The 26,030-nt window shown below is 41.5% G+C and overlaps 2 protein-coding genes across 3 annotated transcripts; one reads left to right on the top strand and one right to left on the bottom strand.

Moving 5' to 3' along the window:
• Nucleotides 1-8,228: 8,228 nt before the first annotated feature.
• On the bottom strand, nt 8,229-11,346 carry LSM3 (LSM3 homolog, U6 small nuclear RNA and mRNA degradation associated). Its single transcript, XM_010304419.2, has 4 exons — nt 11,257-11,346; nt 10,173-10,283; nt 8,767-8,862; nt 8,229-8,442 (listed from the first exon to the last, which is right to left on the bottom strand). Exons 1-4 carry the CDS (start codon nt 11,275-11,277, stop codon nt 8,362-8,364), a joined length of 309 nt encoding a protein of 102 aa, XP_010302721.1. The 5' UTR covers nt 11,278-11,346; the 3' UTR covers nt 8,229-8,361.
• XPC (XPC complex subunit, DNA damage recognition and repair factor) lies at nt 11,300-24,488 on the top strand. 2 transcript variants are annotated; one of them, XM_075762144.1, is made up of 16 exons: nt 11,300-11,528; nt 12,258-12,456; nt 13,374-13,498; nt 14,299-14,422; nt 15,354-15,438; nt 15,940-16,097; nt 16,296-16,416; nt 17,817-17,906; nt 18,357-19,292; nt 19,768-19,928; nt 20,192-20,273; nt 20,727-20,861; nt 21,365-21,534; nt 21,753-21,846; nt 22,403-22,492; nt 23,142-24,488. In XM_075762144.1, exons 1-16 carry the CDS (start codon nt 11,315-11,317, stop codon nt 23,352-23,354), a joined length of 2,997 nt encoding a protein of 998 aa, XP_075618259.1. In that variant the 5' UTR covers nt 11,300-11,314; the 3' UTR covers nt 23,355-24,488. The 2 variants fall into 2 exon arrangements, with proteins under 2 accessions (XP_075618259.1, XP_075618260.1); XM_075762145.1 differs by having other exon boundaries at nt 11,362-11,528; nt 18,357-18,983.
• Nucleotides 24,489-26,030: the final 1,542 nt, after the last annotated feature.

Raw genomic sequence — 26,030 nt, 5'->3', positions numbered from 1 at the left:
CCAGCTAGAAGGAGAAAATACTACAAAGACCACATATATGTTACGTCTCTGGATATTGAAAATTTTGTAGCCAGACTCAAAAAAAGTTTTCAAACACTTTGATTTACTTTTTGCATGCAGAATTCCATGGCTTTAGATATTCAGCCATCATTTAACTCTCACCAGAAATAAAAATCCTAGGGATTAATGACTAACATTAGCACAATGCAATTGCTAATGCCACAGGTGAGGCTTACATTAAACAAAAAACCAAATGGGTGGACAACTAGTTCAAAGGATGCTCTGCAACTCAGCCTAACACCTTCCCTTCAGCACAAGGGGAGGACTTTCTAGGGTACAAACACCTTGAACAGAAAAAAATGCTTCAGAGATGTACCTGCATGTTTTAAAAAGGTCAAAAGTTAATTCTTTCCTTACATGGCTACACTTCTTTATGAAATACCTGATGAGAATAGGTGTTTTTGAAAAGGAAGTCATATACCTGACATTTCTCTTACTCATATGTTGAGATTACCATCAGCTCAAAACTGCAACTGCAGTGACTATAGTTTAAAAAGCTTCCGATATTTACTCGATGTGGCAGATATCCACTAATGCCAACTTTACTGACATCATGTGCAGTGTCTACAGAAGCTTCATCAACATGTAGATGTTTAACTGTTCACTGATGTTTAAGGTTGTTTTTTTTCTTTTAAAAAACCTAATTACTAGTTAGAGGAGAATAGAAATGAAAAAACTATCAGTCACAATAAAGAACATACTAGAGTATATTCTTGAAGCTGACAACTAGCTATAAGCCACAAAAGGAAAATGCAAGGGAGATTTGGTCAGTGGTTTTGTTTACGTCCTTAAAATTTACTTTTTCATGATCAAATGAGTCACTTGTATTGAATCAGATATATAGCTTGCATCCTTTTCAAAAAAGAAATCAAGATAAGAGACTGAACTGTACTGAAAGAATCCAGACAGTAGAAGAGACACTGGATCAAGCACCAGCAGATCTCTGTTGTAAGTGTGATGATACTACTATATCTCTGTGTGACTGACTGTCTTCTCTGTGCAGCTGTGCCAGTCAAACAGTGCTCACCCTCTTTTCAGACCTGTGTATCAAGAAAGTACCAGAAAGATAAAAGTAAGATGGAGAAATGCCTGTCCAGGAAGTTTTATCCCTGAGATGTCAGGGCCCTTCACAAGAATGAAACCTTGTAATCTTTCTGTGGTACAACTACTAAAAGAAAATCCAGAGGAAAACAGAAGTAATGGAAAGTTACACAGTAAGCTTCATATTCAATACCTGAAACACCACACGTAAAATATTTCTCCTTAAGTCATGAGACTGCACATGAAGGTGGTGATGGGGGTGAAATCATTGTATAGCCATCACATTGCCTCAAGAAAAAAATAGCTATGACAGCTGGCTTTAGGATTGAGTACAGTGGACTGGGATCTCTTGCATTACCCACAGGATGTTGCTGATCTAGAAGATGCATACATATGGCAGCGTTGGGTTTAGGTTGGTTTTCAGGGAATGAATGCAGGACAAAAGTTCTAAATGCCTAACATCACAAGGAAAATCTCCTTTAGCTGGTACTGAGATTAGAGCCTGTGCTCTATGGATAGGACCACATTAATACAGAAACAACCCCAAATATTTGAATTACACTAACAGGCAGCAATAACAATCAGAAGATTTGGTATAAAAAGAGTTGCATTCAATTTAACAATAGCATATTCTCCTGGGTTGCAGCAGAGCTTTGGATCTCTTGCCTTTTATAAGCAGCACCTCAGTCAACAAGAATTTAGCTTGGAGGAATGCATTACAAATGTAGAACAAATCAAATTAGCTCTCAGATGTTATCTGTTGATATCTCATTTCTTCCTTCTCAATCTGCTAACCACTGGAATGCAACATCTGGGCAGTTTGGGGAGGCAACTGTTTTACTAAAATGTACTAAATATAGGTGCTACAGAGCAAATTACAACACACTGCTTTACCACCTACAGCACAGGATGCACTAGTAACAGTCACATGCTGCAAAAAAGGTAATCAGGTCTACCTAGCCTGTGTCACCTTTGCAGCATAAAAAGCCAACTTAGATCAATTATATGCTAAGAATGAGTGACAAATTAGTCATCTGTTGCAGAGGTTATTTAAAGAAATCAAGATTTGGAGCACCATTTACTTGTTTCAAATTTTTCCCCTGCCACTGAAATTTGAAGGCTCTGGAAGAATTCAGTAATGCATTCAATTATGACAACCACGGGCTTTACACTTGAATATTCAACATTTTAACTTTAAATTTAGAGCAGCATACTTTCTTGTTTTTTAAGGGAATAAGTTCGCTTTCATGAAAGTTCTTTGTGATTTCTATAGAACAGATTGGGGAAGGGATTATGTGACTTCCTTGGTCAAAATTTTACACAGCATTTCACACCGATTAGCGTTAAGTGACAGGCTCCAGTGACACACACATTTGATGCAATGATTTACATAAAATTAGAGGTTTTACTGCCCAACAGTTTAGCAGATTCAAGAAGAGCAAAGGAAAATTTACTGTAGCAGAAGTGCCACAAGTATGAGTTCTATTAGGTAGTGATCAGACTATGAATCATTTAACAAACTGTGCCATTGCTGGCAAAGGTTTTTGCAGCTTTTTTTTTTTTTTTTTTTGCAGAAAACCTTTCTGTGCCACAGCTGAGTGCTGTGAGAAAGGAACAGGACTAAGAAGGCTGCATCATTAAGGTCTCCTTTAGAGGCTAAAATTGATCCACTATCACAACAGAGTTTATGGAATTGAGGCTTCCACTTGTCAAACAGTTTTAAAGACACTGGTGAAAGTTCCTTGCTCAAATAATCTGGAAACAGGCTGGGCAAAACACTAGATCATCTACTGCAGAGAAGAACTATGTACTGACATGGGTGACATGAACCAACAGACTGTGATCAAAGAGCATCATGTTTAGCCCCCACAGATGTGTAAAGCACAGGTCTTTATCAGACAATTAATTAAAAACCTGGTTCTAAAAACCTAGGGTAATTTTCATCATTAAAACCAAAGAGAAACTGGAAATGCATCAATTACCTGAGGTATTACAGACATTTTATGCTCTAAACATGTAACACAGATCAGGCTTACTGAAATTTCTGGAACTGTACCAGTTTTCAAGAACCATTTTATGTTGCCACATGAATGCTTTGTTATCTTCACAAGTAATAGTATTTATCTTTTCATCTAAGGTTTATGCTATCCCTACTTTCAGAATACAAAAACATATAAGACTAAGGAACACTGTACATACTCTGGATCAAATAACATCCTTCTAATTCATAAAACGTGCTTACATTGAAATACTCTGATCTCTTCCGAAGATTTCCATATGCACCTTGAGTAAATCTCCATGTTTACCATGTACCATACGGAGGAAAACATTGCTAAAACCCCCTTCACGAACAGTCATTACTCAACATTTCCAAAGGCTCACTCAGTGTTTTCTGCAATAGTTTGTCCACCCACGCAGACAGTCCACACGCCTAGTCCCTTGCTGTTGCAGGCAGTCACATCATAAACTGATCAAATACCATTGTAAAATTAAATAGGCTTTTTGGCCTAAGTTTCCAAAATTTGGGAGTGGGCCTCTTCCATTCAAACTAATTTGGGTAACAATGAAAAAATTCACTCAGAGTTTCTGACTACATCTTTTTCCGTCAGTGGTTCTTGTTTTCCGCTCCAACCCACATCATCTATTCTCTTCCTTCCACCCATTCTTCCCCCCCAAAAAAAGGCTGGCTTGGACACTGTGCTTCAATTTTCTGTAGAACTTTCTATTTTTCTTTCCCATTCTTTTTGTTTAGTATATGAAAGCAGCTTCCTGTTTAGAAACATGGGGAGTCCTACACCCTCAGTAATGATGTATTCAGCCCATCAGTGATCTTGGCATGAATGCCTTAAACCTTAATAAGCCTGATGGGATTTTCTGTACATGTCATCATCAGTCCAAAAAAACAATGCACAACGTTTGTCATTTTGCACTGAATCAGCTCCCTTCCCAGTGCTACAGTTCTAAAAAGAATTCTATGGGCTTGCAAGCTTCCTTCTCTTAAATATTTCAAATTATAGATTTCCAATGCTTACAGAAGCACCAAGAGAAGACAGTGTTGTTGCAGAACCCACAACATTACCAATACTGTTCTGCTTTTCCAGCCCTGAGTCCCTGCTGCAGTCTGCCATTGCTCACACTGCTCAAGTCTTATTATAATCTATTAACCAAATCCTGGGATTGTCCTGTGCTGGGGAATAGGAATGAAACACAATGTAATCTCTGTTCAACTTTAAAAAACATCCCCCAAACCCTACATGACTGAGAACAAAATTTTGTCTTGTTCAAATTCATAGACTGGATCAAAATCTATTTCTGTGGGTTCAAAAAGTCAGCAGCATTGGCAGCTTGAAGTAAACTGAAATATTTGTCACTTGGAGTTCAATGTACATACATTCATAAGTACAGGCTGTTCCCCCTGCTGAATTTTAACTGCAATGAGGTTATTGGACAGCCATACAACTAGCACTTGAATCAGTGGGTGCAGAAGCAGCCTCGTATACCACACACAACAATGTGCTGTTCTTTTCCAAGCAGTGCTCAGCAGCAAAGTGGTTAACCACAATTTATTCTATACAGCATAATTCTTCAGCTAATACTACTAGAAAGGCTGCTAGTCTGGGGTTCATGCATTTTAAAATATGACAATGCAAGGCACACATACTGTTTTACTTTAACTCTTCTAGGGGCTCGGTCTGTGCCTACATAAACACCAAAACATATTTTGATCTTTACTTATGGGTGAGCAGCAGAGTTAATTTAAAACTGTCAGCAAGTGCCTTCCTAATTAAAAACAAATGACTAATTGTACAACTACAGGGCCTGTTGACACAGGCTATGGTACATCAGTCAGGCAAAGCCAACCAAGCTTGAATTTGAGGAAGTGCAGCACCATCTAGCGTCCAGAGATTCAAAAATCAATTTTATAATGAGTCCACACAGAAACTTCACAGCTAACTGACACTCGCAAAACCAGTAAGACACCAGAGGTCCACCTATACCAGCACTTTGAAAAAGGGTATTACATAATAAAAATCTTGTTTAAAAAAAAGAGCTGCTGAGAGTCAAATGTTTGCAGGTAGAACAGAAATTCTTTAAAGACAATAAATTGAGAAATTACTCCACCACAAACAAAAAAGATGCAGTCCAAAGGTTAAAGATGCCAGGACAGGCTCCTGCTATCTATAAAAAGCTACTAGAAATAAAAAGACAACCTTCAAGAAGCTGAGTAATATTAAAAATTCTGGCAAGCTAAAAACATGAAATATGAGAAGTCATTTGAGATATTGAGGAAAATTAATGATAAATTTTTTTTTTCCAACATATCAGGAGCAGGAATCTTTACAAATGGTTAGTACAGCCAACAGATAATCAAAAAACAGAATAGTAAGAGACAAGACTGCAGAAAAGCTTTTTAAATGTTTGTTTTGTTTTTATTTAATTGACATGCATCATGGAGGAGCTTAGACTGGCTCCCACTCTGGACAGCTCATTTCAAATTGGAGGGTCAGTAAAAGATGCTACTGGATATTTCAGGGACATAAACAATAATAGATCTTTATAATCAGGCAGTAAATACCCAAGAAATCAATTAGACAATAATTGAGCTAGCAACCACCATGCATCATCTCTCACGTAAAACTTCAGAAGCAGCAGGTGATGACAAATGAGACAATTTTTTGAAAAGTTCTACAGGGATTCAGGGGAGCTATGTAGGTGAGCTGCATCAGGTGAGCTGACCTCTTTCAACCATGCTGATACTCTATAACATAGAATAACTGGACATATAGATAAGTGTGTTATGCTGGCAAATATGGCTCAAGTAAAGGCAATGTAGACCTCGCATCTCTTATCATTCTCAGAGACCTGACAAGTATTATTAACAGATATTCATTCTAAAATTTATCAAGGCAAAAGTTCCTGATGTACCAACACGTTGTGCATCACGTCAGTCCTCCAATATAAAAATCATATAGTACAAAAAGGAATGGAGCAGCTTTCATCAAAAATGAGTAAATAGAAAAATCTGTTTGCAATCTGGAAAAAAGAAAACTGAAGGACAATTAAGAATAGGTAAGATGGAAAGGTAAACATATACTCTGCTATCTCTGAATACCACCAAACCAACATTGTCTGTCACACACATGAAAGCAACAGGCAGCAAGTTCAAAACGAAGCCCAGACCAAGCCAAAACCAGAAGTATTTCTTCAGAGAACACATGCTCAGCCTGTGACATACCGTAACTCTGTAGACTAGTTAATGGGAGAGAAATTCCTCAGGCTCTGAGAGACATACTCCCTTTCCCAGACACACAGATCCCTGAGACCTGGAGGACTATCACTGTGTTCACCTCTTCTTACTCCCTCTACCCCTAAGCACTTATTCTGGCCTCCTAGAGCAACAGGAAACAAAATAGACTGAAAAGCATCTCAGTGCAGTTTTCCTTGTATCCCTTCCAGATGGGAATCAGTTGTAGCATCACTAGCTTTCTTCCAACATCACGGGTTGTGTACGCATGGAACAGGAGTTGATGCTTGCCGAGCTAACTCTTGCAGAGATAGCATACTAGGAATGGATGAGATAGGAATCACAGAAATTTGTTTTCATCCTAGCCCAGACCAACTTCAAGCAAAGATGGTACAGTGAGCGTTCTTCTTCCATTTGCATACAAGGGACCTACATATAAAGCCAGCATCATACACAGGTTTAAGATAACAAATTCTTGCATGTGTGTACAAGTGGAGTGATTTGTCCTTTCTAGAAGAAGGTGCAAGGAATATGGTAGGAAGCCTCCACATGATTAAAAATTAAAGACTATAATTACTATTAACACACTAGTTCTCAGCAATAGCTTCACTATTTCAGCTTCAGCTCACTCCTATTTTTTAAATCTATCCCAAAGCTAGAGGACATTGCATGAGAACAAAGTACAGATGCCACCTAGCAGCCAAAGCAGATTTTGTATCAGTCCTTGCTTTCCTTATTTCAAAGAGCAAGAAATATACATTCATCTTTAAGTGTATATATTTTACTGCCAAAAGAGTTAGTATTCCTTTAAGAAGAATCTGGCTTGGAGCTTACCAAGGCAGACCTTGCATTCCTCACCACTGTCACAAGCTACTAATGTAAATTATGAAGATTTTAACTGTAGGAGAAAGTGCCAGAGCAAGCTGCTTTTGCTAACCTTACAGAGCACACCTAAGAATCTAGATAAATTAAGTTTATTAAGTCGTAAATCAAGCTGTGTAGGAAACGTCCCAGTGTAGACCTACATCCCTTTTTTGCCTTTCAAACATACTTATTAAAACATTTCATAACATAATGCCTTTTTTTTCACATAATGAGAATAAAGTGCAAACAAGGTGGGTCTAAGAAAGTTTATATTAAAAAAGAGGTTTGTTCAGGGTTCTAGTGCACCTTCACTGCAGATAACGAATGAGCATCTTGAGCACCCAGTAGAATTTAATATATTCAAGAACTGAAACAAGCTCCAGACAGTGGGAAATGAATGCATGCAGCAGGCAACTCAACAGCACGCAAGGCAACAACCTCATCCTCTACTTATGGCCTTGCAAACCATAGCTCTGTTAAAGACACAATAAAAAGTCTGAAAACATTGTAAAGCCCATCGTCTTTACATATCTTAAGTGGAAGATGCATATATATACACTATTTCCCTGCTACAAGGATATGCATCAAGAATTTGAACACAGAAAAGCCATTAATTATAGCACAGTAGATTGATGTAGTATTGCCCCCTGCAAACATCAGTCTGCAAAACTCAGGTATTAGCAAGGACAGAAATTAACACAACACACAAAAGTTACTATTTTCTCAGAAAGTGAGGCTACATACTACAACCTAATACAGCACTAGCTCTATAGAAGAACATCAAAATAATGCCTTCAACAAAAACATGACAAGTCAAATCTGAAAGATAAACCAAATTTATTTAAAACAAAAAATTAAGACAGTGCTATTGCCAAGATTGAAAAAAATGAACGATTCTTTTACTGATGTGACAAGACAGTCAATTTATAGCAGTTACATGAATTATGAGAAAATCAGGTTGGGTTTACTCTGCTTCAATTGACTACATGTACTTTCTGCAAGACAAACTGGTTCCCCTTCCCTCCCCTTCCCAAAAACAGACAAAAACATCCTATAAAAAACCACGTACAGAATTTTGAGACACATGAGCAAAACACGAACCATTGTCCAAAAGCCTGAAACTTTCCAAAAAGGTTAAATCCTTTGTTGCTTCAACCAACCCTCAATGGGGGAGCTACAAGCACGACGCCGTCACCTCTGACAAAGAGCATCGGAATATTCCTTTTGGTAGACTATGAAGAAGGAAAAAAAAGTTTACATTTACAAAAGCATAGTTTACAAAACATATCTGCTAAGCATACAACCAAATTAAATCATAAAACACCAGAAACAACTCCAACAAACATAAGCTCAAACACACAACATTCTGGCATGCTGCAGAGATCAATACAACTAACACCACTTCTTTGGATATCCTTTGTACTGCTGTAACAATTTACGCAAAAGTTCTTTTAGATCTTCATTCAAAAAGTAGTCAGCAATAAACTACTTTAACACTAACATAGTTTAGTTTTTAAAAAAGTTTTCTATGGGGATAAATACACTAAAGTTCTTACTTTATAAATCTCTTCATAGGTTTCTTCATCAATCTCTATTGTGGTTACGGTTTCTTCCACATCACCCAAAATCATATTTAAGTGCTGATCATATGCCTGTAGGAATTAAATTAGTTTATTATTTCTTCCAAAATTAAAACACAAGCTCATTAAAATGAGAATTATAGCAAGAGTTTCAGACATAATTAGTTTAGCCTGATTTTGACCAAAATGTGCTGCTATGTCAAAACAAAGTAGTATCAGTTATAGTTATAATTTCAAACATAAATGCCAACAAATCAGTACTCTGAAGTATAAAAAGAAAGGAAGACAATTTTATTCACTGAAACACTCTTCCAGGAAATAGCTCTGAAGCTTTCAGCAAGAACATATGCAAGAACTCGGAGACAGACACACTTCATTAACATTAAACCAGCTACACATTCTCTGCTGCCAGTCCACCCTCCTGGAATCCATTGCCTGGGGCCAACTTAAATGATATGAAAGCTGTAATTCATACGATGCTACAAAAAATTAAAATAAGCACATGTTCCAAACACCTTACAAAAGCATGTTGCAAACTACATGTAAGCCTCAGATTTCTCCTCATCTTTGTGTTTCCAAAGGACCTGAGGCCCACTTAACACATGAGGCAGCTGGATCTCTTCCCCAACACTCAGGAAGTATGTACTCAGGAAGGATGACTGACTGAATAGAAAGCAAAAATCTGTCTTGTCAAGAGACATATCATTCTCAGAAGAAAGCTCTTAAACAAACAAGATCTGCGGAGAATCCAGCTGAGTACATAACCCATCATACCCTCACAGGGTGTGCCCTAAGAGATACTTGTTTGGTAATGATAATCTCATTCTTAATTCAGTCTTAAACAGACCTCACGGTACTTCACAAGAAGAGGCTTGCAGCATTATTGCTTATTTCACTGACACAGAAACAAAGCCAAAAGCAGTAGAATGAATTGCTTAGTATCATTTAGGAGACAAAAAACAAAATACATCTCTTGAATCTCTAGAGAAGTGTTTAATAACAGAGTGCAGAATAAATTAGATTTTGCCACCAATCACATCACACTTTTGATGAGAGAAAGGGTTCAGCCCTTGTTATTAAGATGATTTGTAGCCTACCTTCTCTAACCATGAGACACAATTACTTGCACTGTTAAACTAATATTTTTAAACAATCAGTGGAAGAATCATAGAATCGTCTGGGTTGGAGGGGACCTTCAAGGGCCATCTAGTCCAACCCCCCTGCAATGAGCAGGGACATCTTCAACTAGATCAGGTTGCTCAGAGCCCTGACCTTCAATGTTTCCAGGGATGGGGCATCTGTGTACTAGACTGTTGTACATAAAAAAGGCTGCCCAGTGCTTAGCTGAATAAACATGGTAGTGTTCTGAAAGTTTTACTTACATGTAGTCTGCCTCTAAGCTCTCTGTCGTTCCTCATTTTGACATAGATTCGCTCATCTAGACTGAGTCTGATGAGATCAAGTGGCTCCTCTACAGTATTTGTTGTTTGTTGCTAAAAAAAAAATTGAAAGTTATTGTACAGAGGAAGCCTGTTAACTTTTCGATTCCAGTGGAATTTCCTCCTGTGTTTATGAGACACAGAAAACAAAGAGGTAAGAACATGGATTCAAATATTCCAAATCATTCCTTCACATCCTGTTGAACTTGAGTGTAGCTGATGTTACCAGTCTATGGGCATTCACTAGCCTGAGCAAAATGAGTTAAAAGACTTCAGTTTAGTTTGCAGCAAATCGTGCCTCACACACACTGTTGTATAAACTGTATTCCTTATTAGCAACCATTGTCAATATTGCAGCAGAAAGCCTTATCTGCATGAACCAGCACCATACCTGTGCCATCACGTGGCACCAAATACAGTCATTTTTGCCAGCACACGTGGGTAACATGCTGCCCCTCCTGCCCAAACACAACACCTCTCCTCGAGGCCTAGCTCGACAATGCAGCAGTCACACCAGGCCTCAAGGCAGGTTAGAAACCTGACCACACACCGGACTGAGGTCTTTTTACACTAAAAGCATACTGTCAGGATCACAGCTAAAATGTGTGAACGTTTTTGTGCACATCCCGCAGCACGCTATTTCCTTCCCAGTGAGGCAGAGACAAGGATATTCTCCTCAGTAGCTTTACTGTTTCCCTCCTCCGGCAGTTCCTGAGGCCCGAAGTGGGCCCTGCCCGCACCCCTGACAACCACAGCGGCAGCACAGGTACCGGGAGGCGCCGTGCAGTAACCTCATCTCACACGGAAAGCACTGGAGGGCTGCCCCTCAGGAAGGCTGCCCAAGTGGGGGGGCTGTGCCGGGAGGTACGCCCAGCCCCAGCTAGGCAGCCGAAAGCCTGCCTCCATCTTACACCCCTCCAGCCGCGGAAATTTCCCGAGGCGCCGGGAGGGCAGGAGCACACACCCGGCGCAGCGGAGAAAGCCTCGCCACTGCCTCTTGCCCTGAGGGAAGCAAGGAGCCGCTCACCTGGTCCACCTCATCCGCCATCTTTCAAACCGCCTCCCGCGCTCTCCCGCGAGACTTTATGGCCCTTCCCCTTCCCCTCCGACGGGGGCGGGGCGGCGGCGGCACGGCGGGGACTGCCGTGGGGAGGCAGCCTGCCCGCTGCCGGGGGAGCGCTATGGCCAGGAAGCGCAAAGCATCGCCCCGGCCAGCGGCTGCCAGCAAGAGGCGCTCCGGGGGGCTGGGGGCGCCGCGGGGCGAGCCGGAGGAGGAGGAGGAGGAGAAGGAGGGGGAGGGTGAGTGCGGGAGGGAGGCCATGTCGAGCTGGGCCGGGCGCTGCGCCATCGCCGGGGTTTGGGGCCGCTCCAGGCCTCTGGTGTTCCGGGGGGGGGGGGGGTCGGGGAGCAGCGGGTGTCAGCTCGCTCTTAGCGCAGCGCTGGATCGCGGCAGCCCGTGTGAGGGAAAGGGCCGTTACTTCAGGCTGGAGGCGCGGATGACTGTTGTGCACGGTGCCCGGGGGCGGGACGATTGGCACACAGAAAGCGGGCGTTTAAATCCGGGCCTGGAGCGGGCCCCGCTCGCTGTCTGGAGGCACTAACAAAGGTTGAAAATCAGGCAGCGAGCGGCTTGTCTTACCTCGGCCGTAGCGGGGCTGCGGCGGCAGCGACGTGCGGGTCTGTGTCGCGGGAGGTGCCCTGAAAAAGTTCTCCAGAGCAGCTTCACAGAGTAATAATTTCTTATGAGTGGCAAGTGTGATGCTTGTTTTTCAACTGACCCCACTGGTAGGACTATAGGAATCTTTATGTACTTCTTGTCCACTATATTATTATGAGTATTTTCCTTAAACAGGTCTTGTTGTACACTTCTTACCTATTTATTCAGAAACGATGGCATGCTCATCATTGTGAGTGCTCACTTTCTTCTGTAGCTGGCTCTAATGAAGTCTGTGGAGGTGTTTTTTCTGATTGTCATAGAGATGAAACTTCATCCTTTTAACATACCTTCCTTTCTTCTGTCCCATGCAGATGATTTTGAAGAGAAAAAGCCCAGTATAAAGAAGAATGACTCAAAAGCTCTGGCTAGGAAGAAGAAAGAAGATTGTGATATTAGGGTTTCCAAGTCAGCAAATAGGCCTTCAAAACAAAAAGGGGCAAAATCACTAACAAAGGAACACAAAAAAATTACTAGAAATAAAGGGAATCCTAACAAAGAGGAGACATGCAGGTAAGTTTACTTATCGTTCAAGTCTATAGGAGCTCCATCTTCATGGTTGCATGTTATTTGTTTAGGGCCCAAGTGCTGCATATGTGCATGTGAGCAGTTTATTTTAGGCTATCAGTCCATTTTAGTATGTTTCTATCACACAGCTGAACAGAAGTACTGCCTTAGTCATTGCGGAGTCAGTCCTGAGGGAGATAGACTGTATGGGAAGCAAATATGTGAGCCTTTTCAAATTAAGTGGTTTAAATATAAATTTTTATTTCACTTGTTATAGTTTTTTCATGGGAGTAGGGAGGCGCTATGGAATCCAGCATGAATAGAAATGTTGGCCTGAGATTTGGATTTAAAATGATGAGCAGAAATCTAAACATATCATTCTCTGGTGTTTTTTGGAATCCAGATATAATACCAATATGCTCTGCCCATTGTGATTGCTATAGCAAATGAGTTAATAAAACAAAATTAACCTGATTGGTCTCATTTCACTGACCAGCCAGAGCCTTGGGTATTGATGTAGTGAAGCAGAAACACTTCCACTTTCAGTATGCTTTGAAGGTTCAATAAGAACAAATGATTCAGTGAACCATTTTTCCAAGGACTCATTTGTACAAGCTATTCAAAAGGATGGGGCCTTTTGTAGGTTCAGGCATCTTCCTTCCTAAACATCTTGCAGAACCATGACCTAAGTTTGCACTGAAAAACTGTTGCTCCATTGAGCCCATGATTATTTCTGGCAAAAATGGTTTGCTTTACAGAGAAGGTCACTGTGGTTTAATTGTCAAGTACTCAATCTGTTGTTACTGATGCAGAAGTCATGCTTCATTTATTTCCTTATTTATAGTGTGTTCTTTCTCTATTTTTCTTAAATAAACAAGCACCTACACTTCCTGATGCTAAAGCCATTTTGATAATTTTAACAGTGACTTGCTGAAGCCCCCTCAGGAGAAGAAGTTGAAGAGTGAATCTCCTGTTAAAAAAGAGATGGATGAAGACAATACTGGCAATGATGATGATGAAAGTGAAGATGAGTGGGAGGATGTGGAAGGTAACAATTGCATGTTTATTCATTTTAAGGAGTAAATATTCTTAAACACTTTTCTAATTTGATTTTTGAACCATTTCTCATTTGGATTCAGGTAAATGTGTGTACTCCGTATATCTGAAGTGTGCCTCGTGCATATCTGTATCTTTAAAAGCTCATGTCTCACAATGCTTTTAGAATGGTTGCAAACTAGAAAAAAAACAGACAACCACAGATGGTAGTGCCTTGAATTTGACTATTTGTTGGCTTACGTTAAAATTATGCTACCATGCACAAAGCACTTTATCAGCGTTTGTGTTGTCTGATATTGAGCAGCTAACCTGCAACTTCCTAGTACAGGAGAGTGGAGATGAAACCAACTGAGCTGTTTGATTAGGTGGCCATCAACAAACTGTGATAAGAATCACAATGGTCATAATCTTTGAATTTTGCTGTTACAGCTTTATGCCTTCCAAAGTGAACAGTTGTCAGGTTTTTTCTTTGCTACTCTACAAGTACCTTTCAAGTCACATGTGCTTCATTCACCTTTCTCCTGATTGAGTTTGCCTGTGGCAGTCACTTGCCATTAGACGGTGCTGAGCTGATTCCTCAGCAACAGGTGGCTGGGATCCCACAGTTATTTGAAATAACTGAGCACACACAGTGTTATGGAAGATCCAGGAGCTGGTAATTACTGGGCATGTTCTGTCTGTAGGTTGTTTGAACACTTGAGAAGGAATAGGTAGGTTCTTATCCCATTGTCAGACCTTTCTGGGGCATCTATTCCATGTTACTTACCATTTAGTAATATTTTATTTTTCCAGAACTCCAGGAACCTGCCACAGATAAGTTAGAAGAAGCTGCTGCTCTTCCGGCGGTGGTGCTGCCAAGCAACCCTGTCGAGATAGAGATTGAAACCCCAGAGCAGGCGAAGAAAAGACAGAGGAGGTAAGAACAGGGAAGGTAGCAGAGGGCCATTAAAGGATGAAGTTAAAAATATGCTAAGTCTTGACTGTCACTGACTTGCTCTGTTCTGGGTGGAAATCCTCATTTTGTGCAGAGTTGGAATGATGTGAGGTCATGGAATGGAGAACAGTTTACACACTGACAGTTTTACCAAAAATCTTTGGTGGAGGTTTTTCCTTTCTTGAAAATCAAGCGTGTAACTTCATTGTGCTTTAATATCTGCATTTCCAAACCAGGGACAGCAGTAGCTGTCTTCAAGGAGAACTCTGGGTGAATGCCGTTGTTGTACTGTAAATATCTTAGCAGCTCAGGTGGAAGCCTCTGTGTGTCCATACTTGAGGTGTGAGCAGGTGGGTCAAATGAATGCCCTTGGCATCTGGAAGCATTATACCAAGGACAGCTTGCTTTGTGTGGCAGCTGGAGGCCTGATGATATTTCGTGCTGTTACAGGGTGGGCACTGTGCCGGGCCAGCCCTTCATAACAAAGCAGCCAGAATATCTGTTGCCTTTTAAGTTAAATGATTTCATCAATGAAGAGAAAACCATTTTTCCAGGAATCTGAATGGAATGCTAGCAGTAATCTAAAACTCAAACAATTCAGACGGTGAATTATAAGTTTAAGTTGGAGCTGTCCAGAGCTGTCTGGTAGGAAACTATAGGCACGTAAAGTTAGGTAGAAGTTAGGCCATCTGAATATACCCAAGCTCTCAGTAGTTTGGTGCGTGGAGTTCACAGTTTATTAGTCATGTGCAGCTGCATGCCTATTCATGTAGCCAGTAACTAAACTTGTGTTAAGTGTGCACGGAAGATTCTCTGGGATGGATTCTCTTTGAGAACTGATCCAATTCAGGAATCTAGAAAGGCAGGTTCCTAGAAAACCCACAACATCCATTTCTTTTGTAATCTTACACAGAGAAAAGAGGAAAGCCGAGTTTGAGATTTATCTTCGGAGAATGATGAAACGTTTCAGCAAGGAGGTTCGTGAGGACACACATAAGGTATTGGTCACAGAGAAACCTGGCAGAGAAAAAATTGGGCGTAAAGATGTCTGAACTGATACGTAATGAAGAAGAAACTAATTTTGATCAAATAATTTGGGGCCATGGCTAGAAGTGAAAAAATAAAAAGTCTGTAGTCCAAATGCTCATTAGACTTCTCCTAAACTGTAAGTTAGAAACATCAGTGACTGCATTAGTAAAATTCTAACTCAAAGCAGATGTGAGTAGGGTGTATATTTCTCCATTGAGTGTGTATCTGCTCATTCTGCCAGGGTTAAACTGTCTCATGTAGAGCAGGAAACACTGACAGGGGCTTCAAGGCTTTTCTGTCTTCTAATGGAACTGAAGACAGCCCTGTGTCCACTGTGTATGCTTGGGAGGCTTCAGTGTTGCCTGTCTCTCTTGAAAGGAGCAGTAAAGCCTTCCTCATCTTTACCATGGACAATACTTCCAGCAAAGAAAATCTCTTGTGAACTCACTGTAGAAACTTTTTTCTCTCAGGTTCACCTCTTGTGTTTACTAGGAAATGGTTTCTACAGGAACAGGATCTGCAGTCAGCCAGATCTTCATGCCATTGGTCTGTCCATCATCCCTACCCACTTCACGAAAGTGTCTGCAGGCCAAGTGGACCTTCTCTACCTTTCCAACTTGGTGAAATGGTAAAACTCTCTCTCCTAATCATGCTATCACATAGAATGTAGAGCCAGGGTTCAGGGAGAGGAGTAAATGTAATTACCAATTTTCAGTGATTTTTCTGAGGTGAGAGTCTGTCCTTTTTACAGAAGGAAAGGATAAACTCTGAAGTTTAAGATTACAATCACAAACACTAGACAATAAGTAGGTGTCTCATACTTCAGGTTTGTTGGAACCTTCACTGTCAATGATGAGCTTTCCACTGAAAAAGGAGAGCCCCTTCAGTCGACCTTGGAGAGGCGCTTTGCCATCTATGCTGCACGGGATGATGAAGAGTTGGTTCATGTAAGTGACTGGGAAGTGCAGGGTTGGTTGCTGAGTTTGGCTGCCAGATCAGTGCTGTAGTGCTGTCAGGTCATACACAAAGTGGTGTTTGAGGGATGGATTTGCAGAAAACCAATTGGTGACTTAGGTGATTCTGTGGCTTTTTTGTTGTATTTTTATCTGGATTCTTCTGTGATTAAATTATTCAGTTTGAACTGTGCCTAACTGGAGCACTCTAATTCTGGTTGATGTCACTGCGTGCTCCATGTTCTGCTGTGGATTACTTTAGGTACAGTGTATAGAGCTACTTGTTCCTAATTGTGCTTTGGCTTCTTTATATTGCTTTAGCAGTGTAGATCAAAGAAAACCAGCTTAATAGGTTTCTTCTGAAATACTAATTTGAGTGAGGAAATTCTTGGGCTCACTTACAGCCAGAGAAACTTTTTACAGATCTTTGAGTTAGTTAGACGGTTGGTAGTTTATTACTATGAGTAATAATAATAATACTGAAGGCCAAAGGAATTGAGCTTTGATTTAGAGCAGCCCAAGGCTTCAAAAGGACTTCAACTCTACGGTCATTTTGTGGTGGAATTGGATTAAGGGAAGAAGTGGAGTCAGTTGCTTCAAGTCACACAGAGATTTTGGTAAAACAACCGAGGGAGAGGGAAACACAGGAGATCAAATTGATAGGGGACATTTGAAAGAGCAGACACGAGCTGCTGCTTTTCAGGTGCACAGCTTGCAGCTCTGCCCTGTTGCTGATAAAGTGGGACGTTGCAGCTTCTCTGCTGCAAAGCAGGAAGCAGTTGTTCTGGTGGCTTTGCAGCCTTGCAGTGGAAATGCAGAGATGTCACTTCCTGGGACAGGAGGAACAGACAAAGCAAGTCTTGCCGGCGCAGCTTCAGTTGGGTCTCATGCAGGAAGGCAGTTGCCGGGTCACAGGTGTTAGCCACTCAGTTGTGCCTGTAATGACATCCTCTGAATGGCTGGTGTTTCTGCTGGGTTCTGCTGATGGTGTGTGGTTGCCTTTGGCCACCTTTGGGAGGCAGGATTTAGAGTCATCTTACTCAGTTTTCCTCAAGAGTGAGAGAGTGATAGGGTACATGGGGTTTGGGTGACAGCGCATCTGCTCAAGCAGGATGGGTCATTTGGCCTCTTTAGGAATCGGTTCCTCATCTGTGAGTTAACAGCAGTACCCCTGTCACTGTAGTACCATAAACAAGAGCCAGAGAAGACTGCGTGGTGCTTTAATACTGTAGCAACTGGGCTACCTACACATCTGTGTCAGTGTATACAGCACTGGTAACAATGTAGAAATGAAAATGATCTGTGAAAGAACCCAGATTGTAAAAGAATTTCAAGAGTATTTTTTTAATATTCCTTGAAAAAAGGTTAAACTTGCTTTATTTTTTCTTTTGCAGATATTTTTAATTATTCTGCGAGCATTACAGCTGCTGTGTCGTCTCGTGCTGTCTTTTCAGCCTATTCCTCTCAAGGAAACAAGAGCAAAGGTAGTGTTTGTTGGGTGTGTGGAATAAGGAATAGGTCACTGGTTTAGTGAGTAGGATTGAAAAGAACTTTCTGGCTGCTGCAGCTTGAAGTTAATCACTTACTGCATGAACCAGGGTGATGACATGTTCTATGCGTCTATAGTGCAGAAGACGCAAACCCTTAGTTTTTAGGTTTCTCCTCTAAAAGAACCACCCATTTTATGTGTTTCAGCAAAGACTTCTTATGCTTCAGTGGTTTTAAATTCCTTTAAAACTGAGACAGCAAACACTTGCTGCTTGAGTACACTTCTCTTCAGTCATTTGCCTGAAGTTTTCAACTCCCTAAGACATGCAGAGTTATCATGGTGGCCAACCTTTGGTCTGCATGCACCTCGAGCTGATTTCAGGTTGGGTTTTTTTAATTTATTTTTAGCCATGGTAATAAAAGTGACCTAGCTTCTTTCTTTGCAGGGAAAAAGCTCATCCAAGAGGCAGTCTCTCAGCAGTACCTCCGAGGGGCAGGAGAGTTCTGCCACAGCACCCAAAGCTGTAGCAAAAAAATGCCCCTGCAGAAAAGCCAAACAGGATGAAAAATCCTCAGAGAGTGAAGAAGACAACAAGGAGCCAAAGAAATGCCAAACTGCTCAGACCAAAAGGACACGCAAGTCAAAGTTGACTACAGGCAGCCAGGAACAGAAGGAGTCTAGTAAAGAAGAGAGCAGTATAGTGGAAAAAGATGTGCCAGTCAGGCCCAAGAATGATCGCCGGAGACGAGTGGCCTCCAAAGTGTGTTACAAAGAAGAGAGTGGAAGTGATGAGCGCAGTGCTTCGGACTTTGAATTTTCAGAGGAGGAGAGTGGTCTCTCCGATGAGGATTTTGAAAATGTCTCTAAAAGGCGGAAGAGCAAACTAGGCTCCCAGAAGTCAAAAGTAACAGCTATAAAAAGCCCAAAACCTGAGACTTCAGAATCAAGGCTATCCAAAAATTCATATGGAGCTGAGCCTAAGCCAGCAAAAAGTGCAGCTCCAGCCTTGCCTCATGTGCAGAGAAAGAGAAACAAAATAATTTCTAGTGATGAGGATGATGGACAGCAGGAGGTAAGGAAAGTGATAGGCACAGACCAGTGGCTGGAAGTTTTCCTTGAACGTGAGGACAAATGGGTGTGCGTAGACTGTGTTCATGGCAACGTTGGCCAGCCCCAGCTGTGCTTTACATATGCCACAAAGCCGCTTTTCTATATTGTGGGATTTGACAATGATGGGAGTGTCAGGGATGTGACACAAAGATACGACCCAGTGTGGATGACCGTGACAAGGAAGAGTCGTGTGGACCCTGAGTGGTGGGAAGACACACTGCAGCCGTATAAAAGTCCCTATGTGGAAAGAGACAAGAAGGAGGAAAATGAGGTAAATTGCAATAGGTTATTCAGGACATTTAGTGCCAGGAGACCAGTCTCTGGATTCTCACTCAGGCAAAAATCATTAGGAATCTTTCCAGGAGGAGGGAGGTTTGTATTTGAGCTTGAAATGTTCAGATTGAGCATGTTTTAACGGGAATATACAATGATAAATTAAGATAGTATCAAATGGAGGCTGTTCAGAGAAATCCAGATAGCAGAAGTACTGCCCAGCCCATGTTGCAAATGTACGAATGTGGTTTCTGTACAGTTTAGCATTACTCTTCTCAGAGAGAGTCCTTAAAATATGTAGGTCGAGGTACACATTTAAGTACCTGGTCCCAGCAAGAATGCTTTGGTCGTTGGCTCATCTGATTTAAGTTTCTGGTGTTTTTTTCCTTTGACCAATACTATAATCATTATTTTCTTACCAAGGGTAGTGCAAGAGGGTTGTGAAATCACTCTTCTTTGTGTAACCCCTACAGTTTCAAGTTAAGCTTCAAGATCAACCTCTACCAACAGCAATTGGAGAGTACAAAAACCACCCTCTTTATGCACTGAAGAGGCACCTCTTGAAATACCAGGCAATCTATCCTGAGTCAGCTGCTATCCTGGGGTACTGCAGGGGAGAGGCTGTCTACTCCAGGTGAGTGGTGCACATGTTGTCATGCACAAGTGTGATCTTCGTAACAAATTTAAGAGCTAATTTATGTGAAGACCACAATGGTATCAATCAGCAGTAGTCTCAGGTCACACGCATAGACAGGGTGAGGCATTTATCTGCTCAGACAGCATTTGTATATCACTTAGATACAGCTTTTTTACTATTCCTAATGTGAATAACAGTTTGGAAGTCTCTTATGGAGAAACTTCAAAGCTCTTATGGTTGCTTCCTTACGGCCTTTTTAGAGACTGCGTACACACGCTGCACTCCAAGGACACTTGGCTGAAGAAAGCCCGAGTGGTGAGGATTGGAGAAGTGCCTTACAAGGTAAGAGGGTTTGACTTCCTCTTGTGCAGCACGTTTGCCCTCTAAAGTTCAAGCTCAGTTCTGTTTTGGTTTTTGCCTTGTCTCTGTCAGCAGATGTAGATTTCTCACTTGCTTGCATGGTTTGTAGTAGCTGCATCGTGAATCTGTCCATCTACTGTACCTATAGTTTTCTACAGACTACCCAAAGCCCTGCTATCTGTTCTTCCCACCGCGAGGGTATGTAGAACTGCACCCTTTTCATCTTCTTTAAAAGCATCCTAGCATTGTATATGAACTGTAGGCTCCCTCCTGCATACAGGTGCTGTGCGTTATCATTTATAAGCAATGGATAGTGAAGCTAGGAAATAAATATTTCTTGTCTCCCAGAGCTGCCTTCTTTGGTGTCCTAGGAAAAGCCTGAAATCACTGGCAGCTTGTGGTGGTGGTACAGGCTCGGTCATTGTGTTTGCACAGATGGTGAAAGGCTTTTCCAACCAGGCGAGGAAGGCGCGCCTTGCAGAGCCTGCAAACCGGGACAAAGAGGACCTGGCACTGTTTGGTCACTGGCAGACGGAGGAATATCAGCCGCCTATAGCAGTGGATGGAAAGGTAGCTAGAAGAGCAGAGAGCTGTGTTAAAGGAAGTGTTTTGTATGGAGATGTGGGCTTTATTTTTCCGGAAGTTGCATGTTTCAGAGGTGAGATCAGTCAATAACATCTGGATTCAGGATTAAGAGTTCAGAGGTAACTGCATCTAGGAGGAAATGGTCAAAACTTCACTGAGGCCTTTCTTCCCTGAGTACAAGTAATGAGTGCTAGCAGTGCAGACTGCTAACATTGTAATATCATTGATCTAGTTTTTCTAGCCCATGTTTGTTTTGCTAATTCTCTGCATTACAGCTTGAGTAACAAGGCCTGGGCAGAGAATATAGCTAGGAGATAACCATGCAGCTAAAATCTAGGCTTGTGCCTTGTCATGTGAATGTTAATCAAATACTGGAGTGGAATGTAGCAGGTCAGAAGGAAGGGAGAGACCCTGACTTGCAGCAGGGATTTTCATCTCTCTCCAGAGAGCAGGAGTGTCACCATTTCTCTTTAATTTTGTAATAACAGGTTCCTCGGAATGAATACGGAAACGTCTATCTCTTCCTGCCATCCATGTTACCCATTGGCTGTGTGCAGCTGAGACTCCCAAATCTGAACAGATTGGCGCGGAAGTTGGACATTGACTGTGCTCAGGCCATCACTGGATTTGATTTTCATGGCGGCTACTCGCACCCAGTGTATGTAAAGCTGCTTTGTTGCAGCTGACAGATGTTGATGTCCTGCAGAAGTTGTACACCCTGTGTTAAGGAGTACATGTGAAGAGTTACACTTAGATCCTGTGAGACAGACAGCTCTGTCAATATTCAGTAGCTTTTGGTTTGGCTGGGTCAGCAGGCATTTGCTCCCTTTCTTTTTTGTTCTAGTAGATGACAGAGGATTGTGTTCTCCTTCCTAGTACCGATGGCTATGTTGTCTGTGAGGAGTATAAAGAGGTCCTCATTGCTGCCTGGGAGAATGAACAAGCAGAAATAGAAAAGAAGGAGAAGGAGGTGAGAATTAGTCTTGCAGCTTCTTTATTGTTACATTTATTAAGTAAATTTCACTTAAACTGTGGACAGTCAAACAAGGGTGGGCTGTGTAAGCAACAGACACAGAGTTCTGTGACCATGAGTGGCTGGTTGCATCCCCCAAATGCGCCATTTTGGGCTTGCTGTCCACACTGCAGCAGGATGCGATACAAGTGGGTAGCAGTATCTGAGATAGATAGTGCATACTCTGGAATAGTTTTCCATAGCTGCTGGGAAACAAAAATGAGGAATATATCTATGACGTTAAAGTTTTGGAGGTGGTTATGGTGTAATTTACACAGTCAGGGTGCCATGTTAGTAAGTGACAGTAATTCATGTATTTACCAGATAACTGGACACCAATACTTTTTACTCTTAAGAATCCTACTGGCCAATAATCTTTTAATGTGACACATGTAAGTTGGCATGGGTTTTTTGATGGCAGTTTAAAATCTTCAAACTTCCATTTTCTGTGGGTGTAAATATATTAAAATTTAAAATAGTAAATTTTTCTCTTTTCAATAACAATCCCACACAGAAGCGTGAGAAAAGAGCTCTGGGCAATTGGAAGCTGCTGACAAAAGGACTTCTCATCAGAGAGAGACTGAAGCAACGCTACTCTGTCAAGGTATTCTGCATTTCTATTAGCGACATCTTTTTCAGGATGATATTTCTCTACCAAGACATTTTTTTCCAGTCTTTCCAATGTGTTATGTTTACAGCTGTAGAGTATAGAACTTCCAGAGTGTAGTTGCTCAAAAATATTTTTCTTTCCTGTTGTTAGCATGTGACAAGCAACTAGTAGAAAAAACTACAACAGAAATACGATGTGGTCATGTCCATGAAAGATTCATTATCATTTAACAAGAGATTAATGTTTCCCAAAGCATCGTTTTTTAGTATTTCCTGTTTTACAGATCCCCTTCCTAGATTTATTCCTCCAAGCCAAGCTAACAGGATGAGAAGGGGGCTGCTTTTTTGTTAGGGCATCAGGTGTTTAGTTCTTAATCATTTCCCCATTGAGAAAGGTGACAGGCATGATCTTTTTAAAGCAGGTTTATTTTATTCTTCCACCGCCAAAAATACTTTGCTTGTGTTGAAAGAATGACATCCAAGAATAGAAACACAGTGCTTTGGGTAAGAAAGAGGCCCAAACCAAAGCAGCTGACTTTTGTAATGTCACTGTCAACTGGGATGGAAGACAAGCCCTTTTAGAAACAGGTAGTTACAAGTGATTTCTAGAGCAATTTTTCAGTTTTCACACCTGTTTTTTCCAGACTGAGCCATCAGCACCTGTGACAGAGAAAGGAGCAGGATTCTCTTCTGATGAAGAAGGAGGTCCGAGTTCAGAGACTACAGTAGGGAATATGGCTGTTTCTTGGCCCCAAAATCGCCAGTTAGAGAAAAAAAAAGAAGAGAAGACAACCAGAAAGAGCAAACGAGAAAAGAAAGGAGAAGCAGCACAGTTATTCCCTTTTGAGAAACTGTGATCAGAACAAGCATTTCTTGGCTGTTTCCAGATGCAAGAACAGTAATCACAACAAAAGTATCCTTTGCCAGTGAAGGACCTAGTCTTCTCTGCTCTTCGGTTTCTGAGCTATCAGGGACCAACCTAATGCAGTATCAAGAGTTTCTTTTGCTATCAATCAATCACAGGTAATTAGGTTCAACCTTTTATCCTTCGACTTAAGAGAAGCAGATGTGTAGGTGTACCTTCTGGGAAGGTCACTTTGTGCTGTTGGGGTTTTTGCTCTCTATCACTCAGCATTGATAATTCTGTTTTCTGAGGCATTCCTTTCATTAGCACTCTCTTTTTTCCATTTTTCTCCTTCCCAATTTTTCCTGCTTGCCCAGAACTAAAGCACGCAGCTGCTCCGTGACAGTCTGTGGTGAGCTGGCCAAAGGACTGGTAACGCCCTCTTTGATTCATACCTCATCCAAACCAGCCGTGAGGTAGAGTTCTGGTCTTACTGTCTTATTGTTACAGAGGGGGAAATACTTCCTCCAAGGTGTAAAGAAACACGCAATCAGGATTCAGAGGAATTTGAAAATTTACTTTCTGAAGAATACCTGCCTTGTGTGAAAACTCAGTTTTGGCTTTTCAGCCTCCAGTCTTTCTTTACTTTCAGAAATCTTGTGCATTAGAAGGGAGAAGCCCCGTCCTGATTTCAAACTTAAGGTTACATATGTCTTCCTAAGCAATTTGAATTTATATGTGTTTCAGTTTTATCAAGACACGTGGATATGTTTTGGAGCAAAATATGTAAAACTGGCTGAGTCTTATTGTCGGAGACAAAATTCACTGAAAGCAGAGAACTCTTGTAAATGTTATCCAGTACCTAAGCTTTTAAAAACTGTTGAGAGGAATGTTAGATCTACACAAGCTTTTCCCGCAGTTGTGTAATAGAAATGCTGATCTGTCTTTTGCAGCATCTTTATAATTAAATTACACTGACACTGTCTCTTTAAAAATAGGGAGAAATACAGTCTAGTCATTGGTGGTCACAGAGGAAAGATTGAAATGCAAGAAAATGGCTTACACTTAATCATGTTAAAAAAATAATCTATTTTTGTACTGTATTTGTAGAAGAAAATAAAGTATGGAAAGAGTATGTTGCCCATTACACCTCCCCTCCAGCCAGCTCATTCTTCTGTTTCCCTGCAGGGACTCTCACGCAGGGATAAGAGCACACGGTAGTATTTCCAGAAGTCACAGATGGGGTCCCAGGATGTTCCAAAGCTGGCTGCTTGTGAATTGTTTTAGTGTTAAGGATCTTCACTCCCAAGTCTTTAGTTTTTACTACTGAATTCCAAACAAAGACCAACCTAAGTTGGAGGCTTGGAGAGTAGATACAACCTGTATACAGGGCTTCAAGAAAAGTTCTACATCTTGCACGAACTGGTAAAACTGCAGAGAGCACAGAGGATGTAATTCCTGCCGTTAGTCGTGGTGCCAACATGCAGGATATACCCTGGGATGAGCTCATTGGACGTGAGGGCCCACCTCCAGCTCCTGCTGGTATCCGTCATTTTTCATCTGCTTAAAAAGGGAGCTGGTGCCAGCTGTGCCAAAGCGACTCCCTACGTCCTAACTTGGGACGCTCGGCACAGATACACCAAGTTATAAGTCCAGTGACATAGTCAGCAGGGAAAGACAAGAACATCTTCAGATGGCAGGATTCTGCTGCTCAGGCACGTAGGCAGCCAGCTCTCCTAACTTAAGCGTGCAACGGGTGAAGGAGTACATCTGCTTTAAGGAAGACCACAGTAGAGACAGAAGATGACTGACAGATCAGTGCATGGTCTGTCAGATCATGGTAAGGAAGCAAGCGAAACACACTGCTGTTGTTTCTATAGAAACATTTGTGTACATGCAATGAAAGTGAGCCTTGGCTCCCCAGCACACATGGCCTGGGAAAGATAAAGTTCTTTACTTAGTCTTTATTTTGCATCATTCCTGTGCGCTAGTATGGAAGACAAAAGTATTTAAAGCTGGTGAATGCATAGGTAAACCCCCAGCCTCTGTAGAAGTACAAGAGGCTGGATCCAGTCATAGAATCATAGAATGGTTTGGGTTGGAAGGGACCTTAAAGATCATCTAGTTCCAACGCCCCTGCTGCGGGCAGGGACACCCTCCACTAGACCATGTTGCCCAAAGCCTCATCCAACCTGGTCTTAAACACTTCCAGGGATGGGGCCTCCACAGCCTCTCTGGGCAACCTGTTCCAGTGCCTCACCACTCTAAAGAATTTCTTTCTAACATCTAATCTAAATCAACCCTTCTTCAGCTTAAACCCATTAGGCCTTGTCCTGTCACTTCACTCCCTGATAAATAGCTCGAACCATCATATTTTTAAAATAATCTTACGGAGGCAAGGAAGTTGTTACTAAAGTAGTCAGCAATGGGGAGTAAAGCCAGGCTAGGCTGGAATCAGGCATTCATCACATGGAGTGTATAGACCAGAGAGCAGCTGTGCTGTTACTAGGAGCTTGCTTCCCAAAATGGGGAAATACTTGCAGGCTAAACAAGACCCCACTGCACATTTCTCTCAACCAACAACAGAAAACTAGTTCATGTGGAACTAATCCTCCATGTACCCAGACACTTCCTGGACATGAAACATGCAATACTGAAACATAATAAAAAAGCAGCCTACAGACCAACC

This window comes from Balearica regulorum, chromosome 10, assembly GCF_011004875.1.
Source record: "Balearica regulorum gibbericeps isolate bBalReg1 chromosome 10, bBalReg1.pri, whole genome shotgun sequence".
NCBI classification, from domain to species: Eukaryota; Metazoa; Chordata; class Aves; order Gruiformes; family Gruidae; genus Balearica; species Balearica regulorum.
Note: the sequence above shows the minus strand (reverse complement) of the source record. Positions and strands in the feature narration are given on the sequence as shown.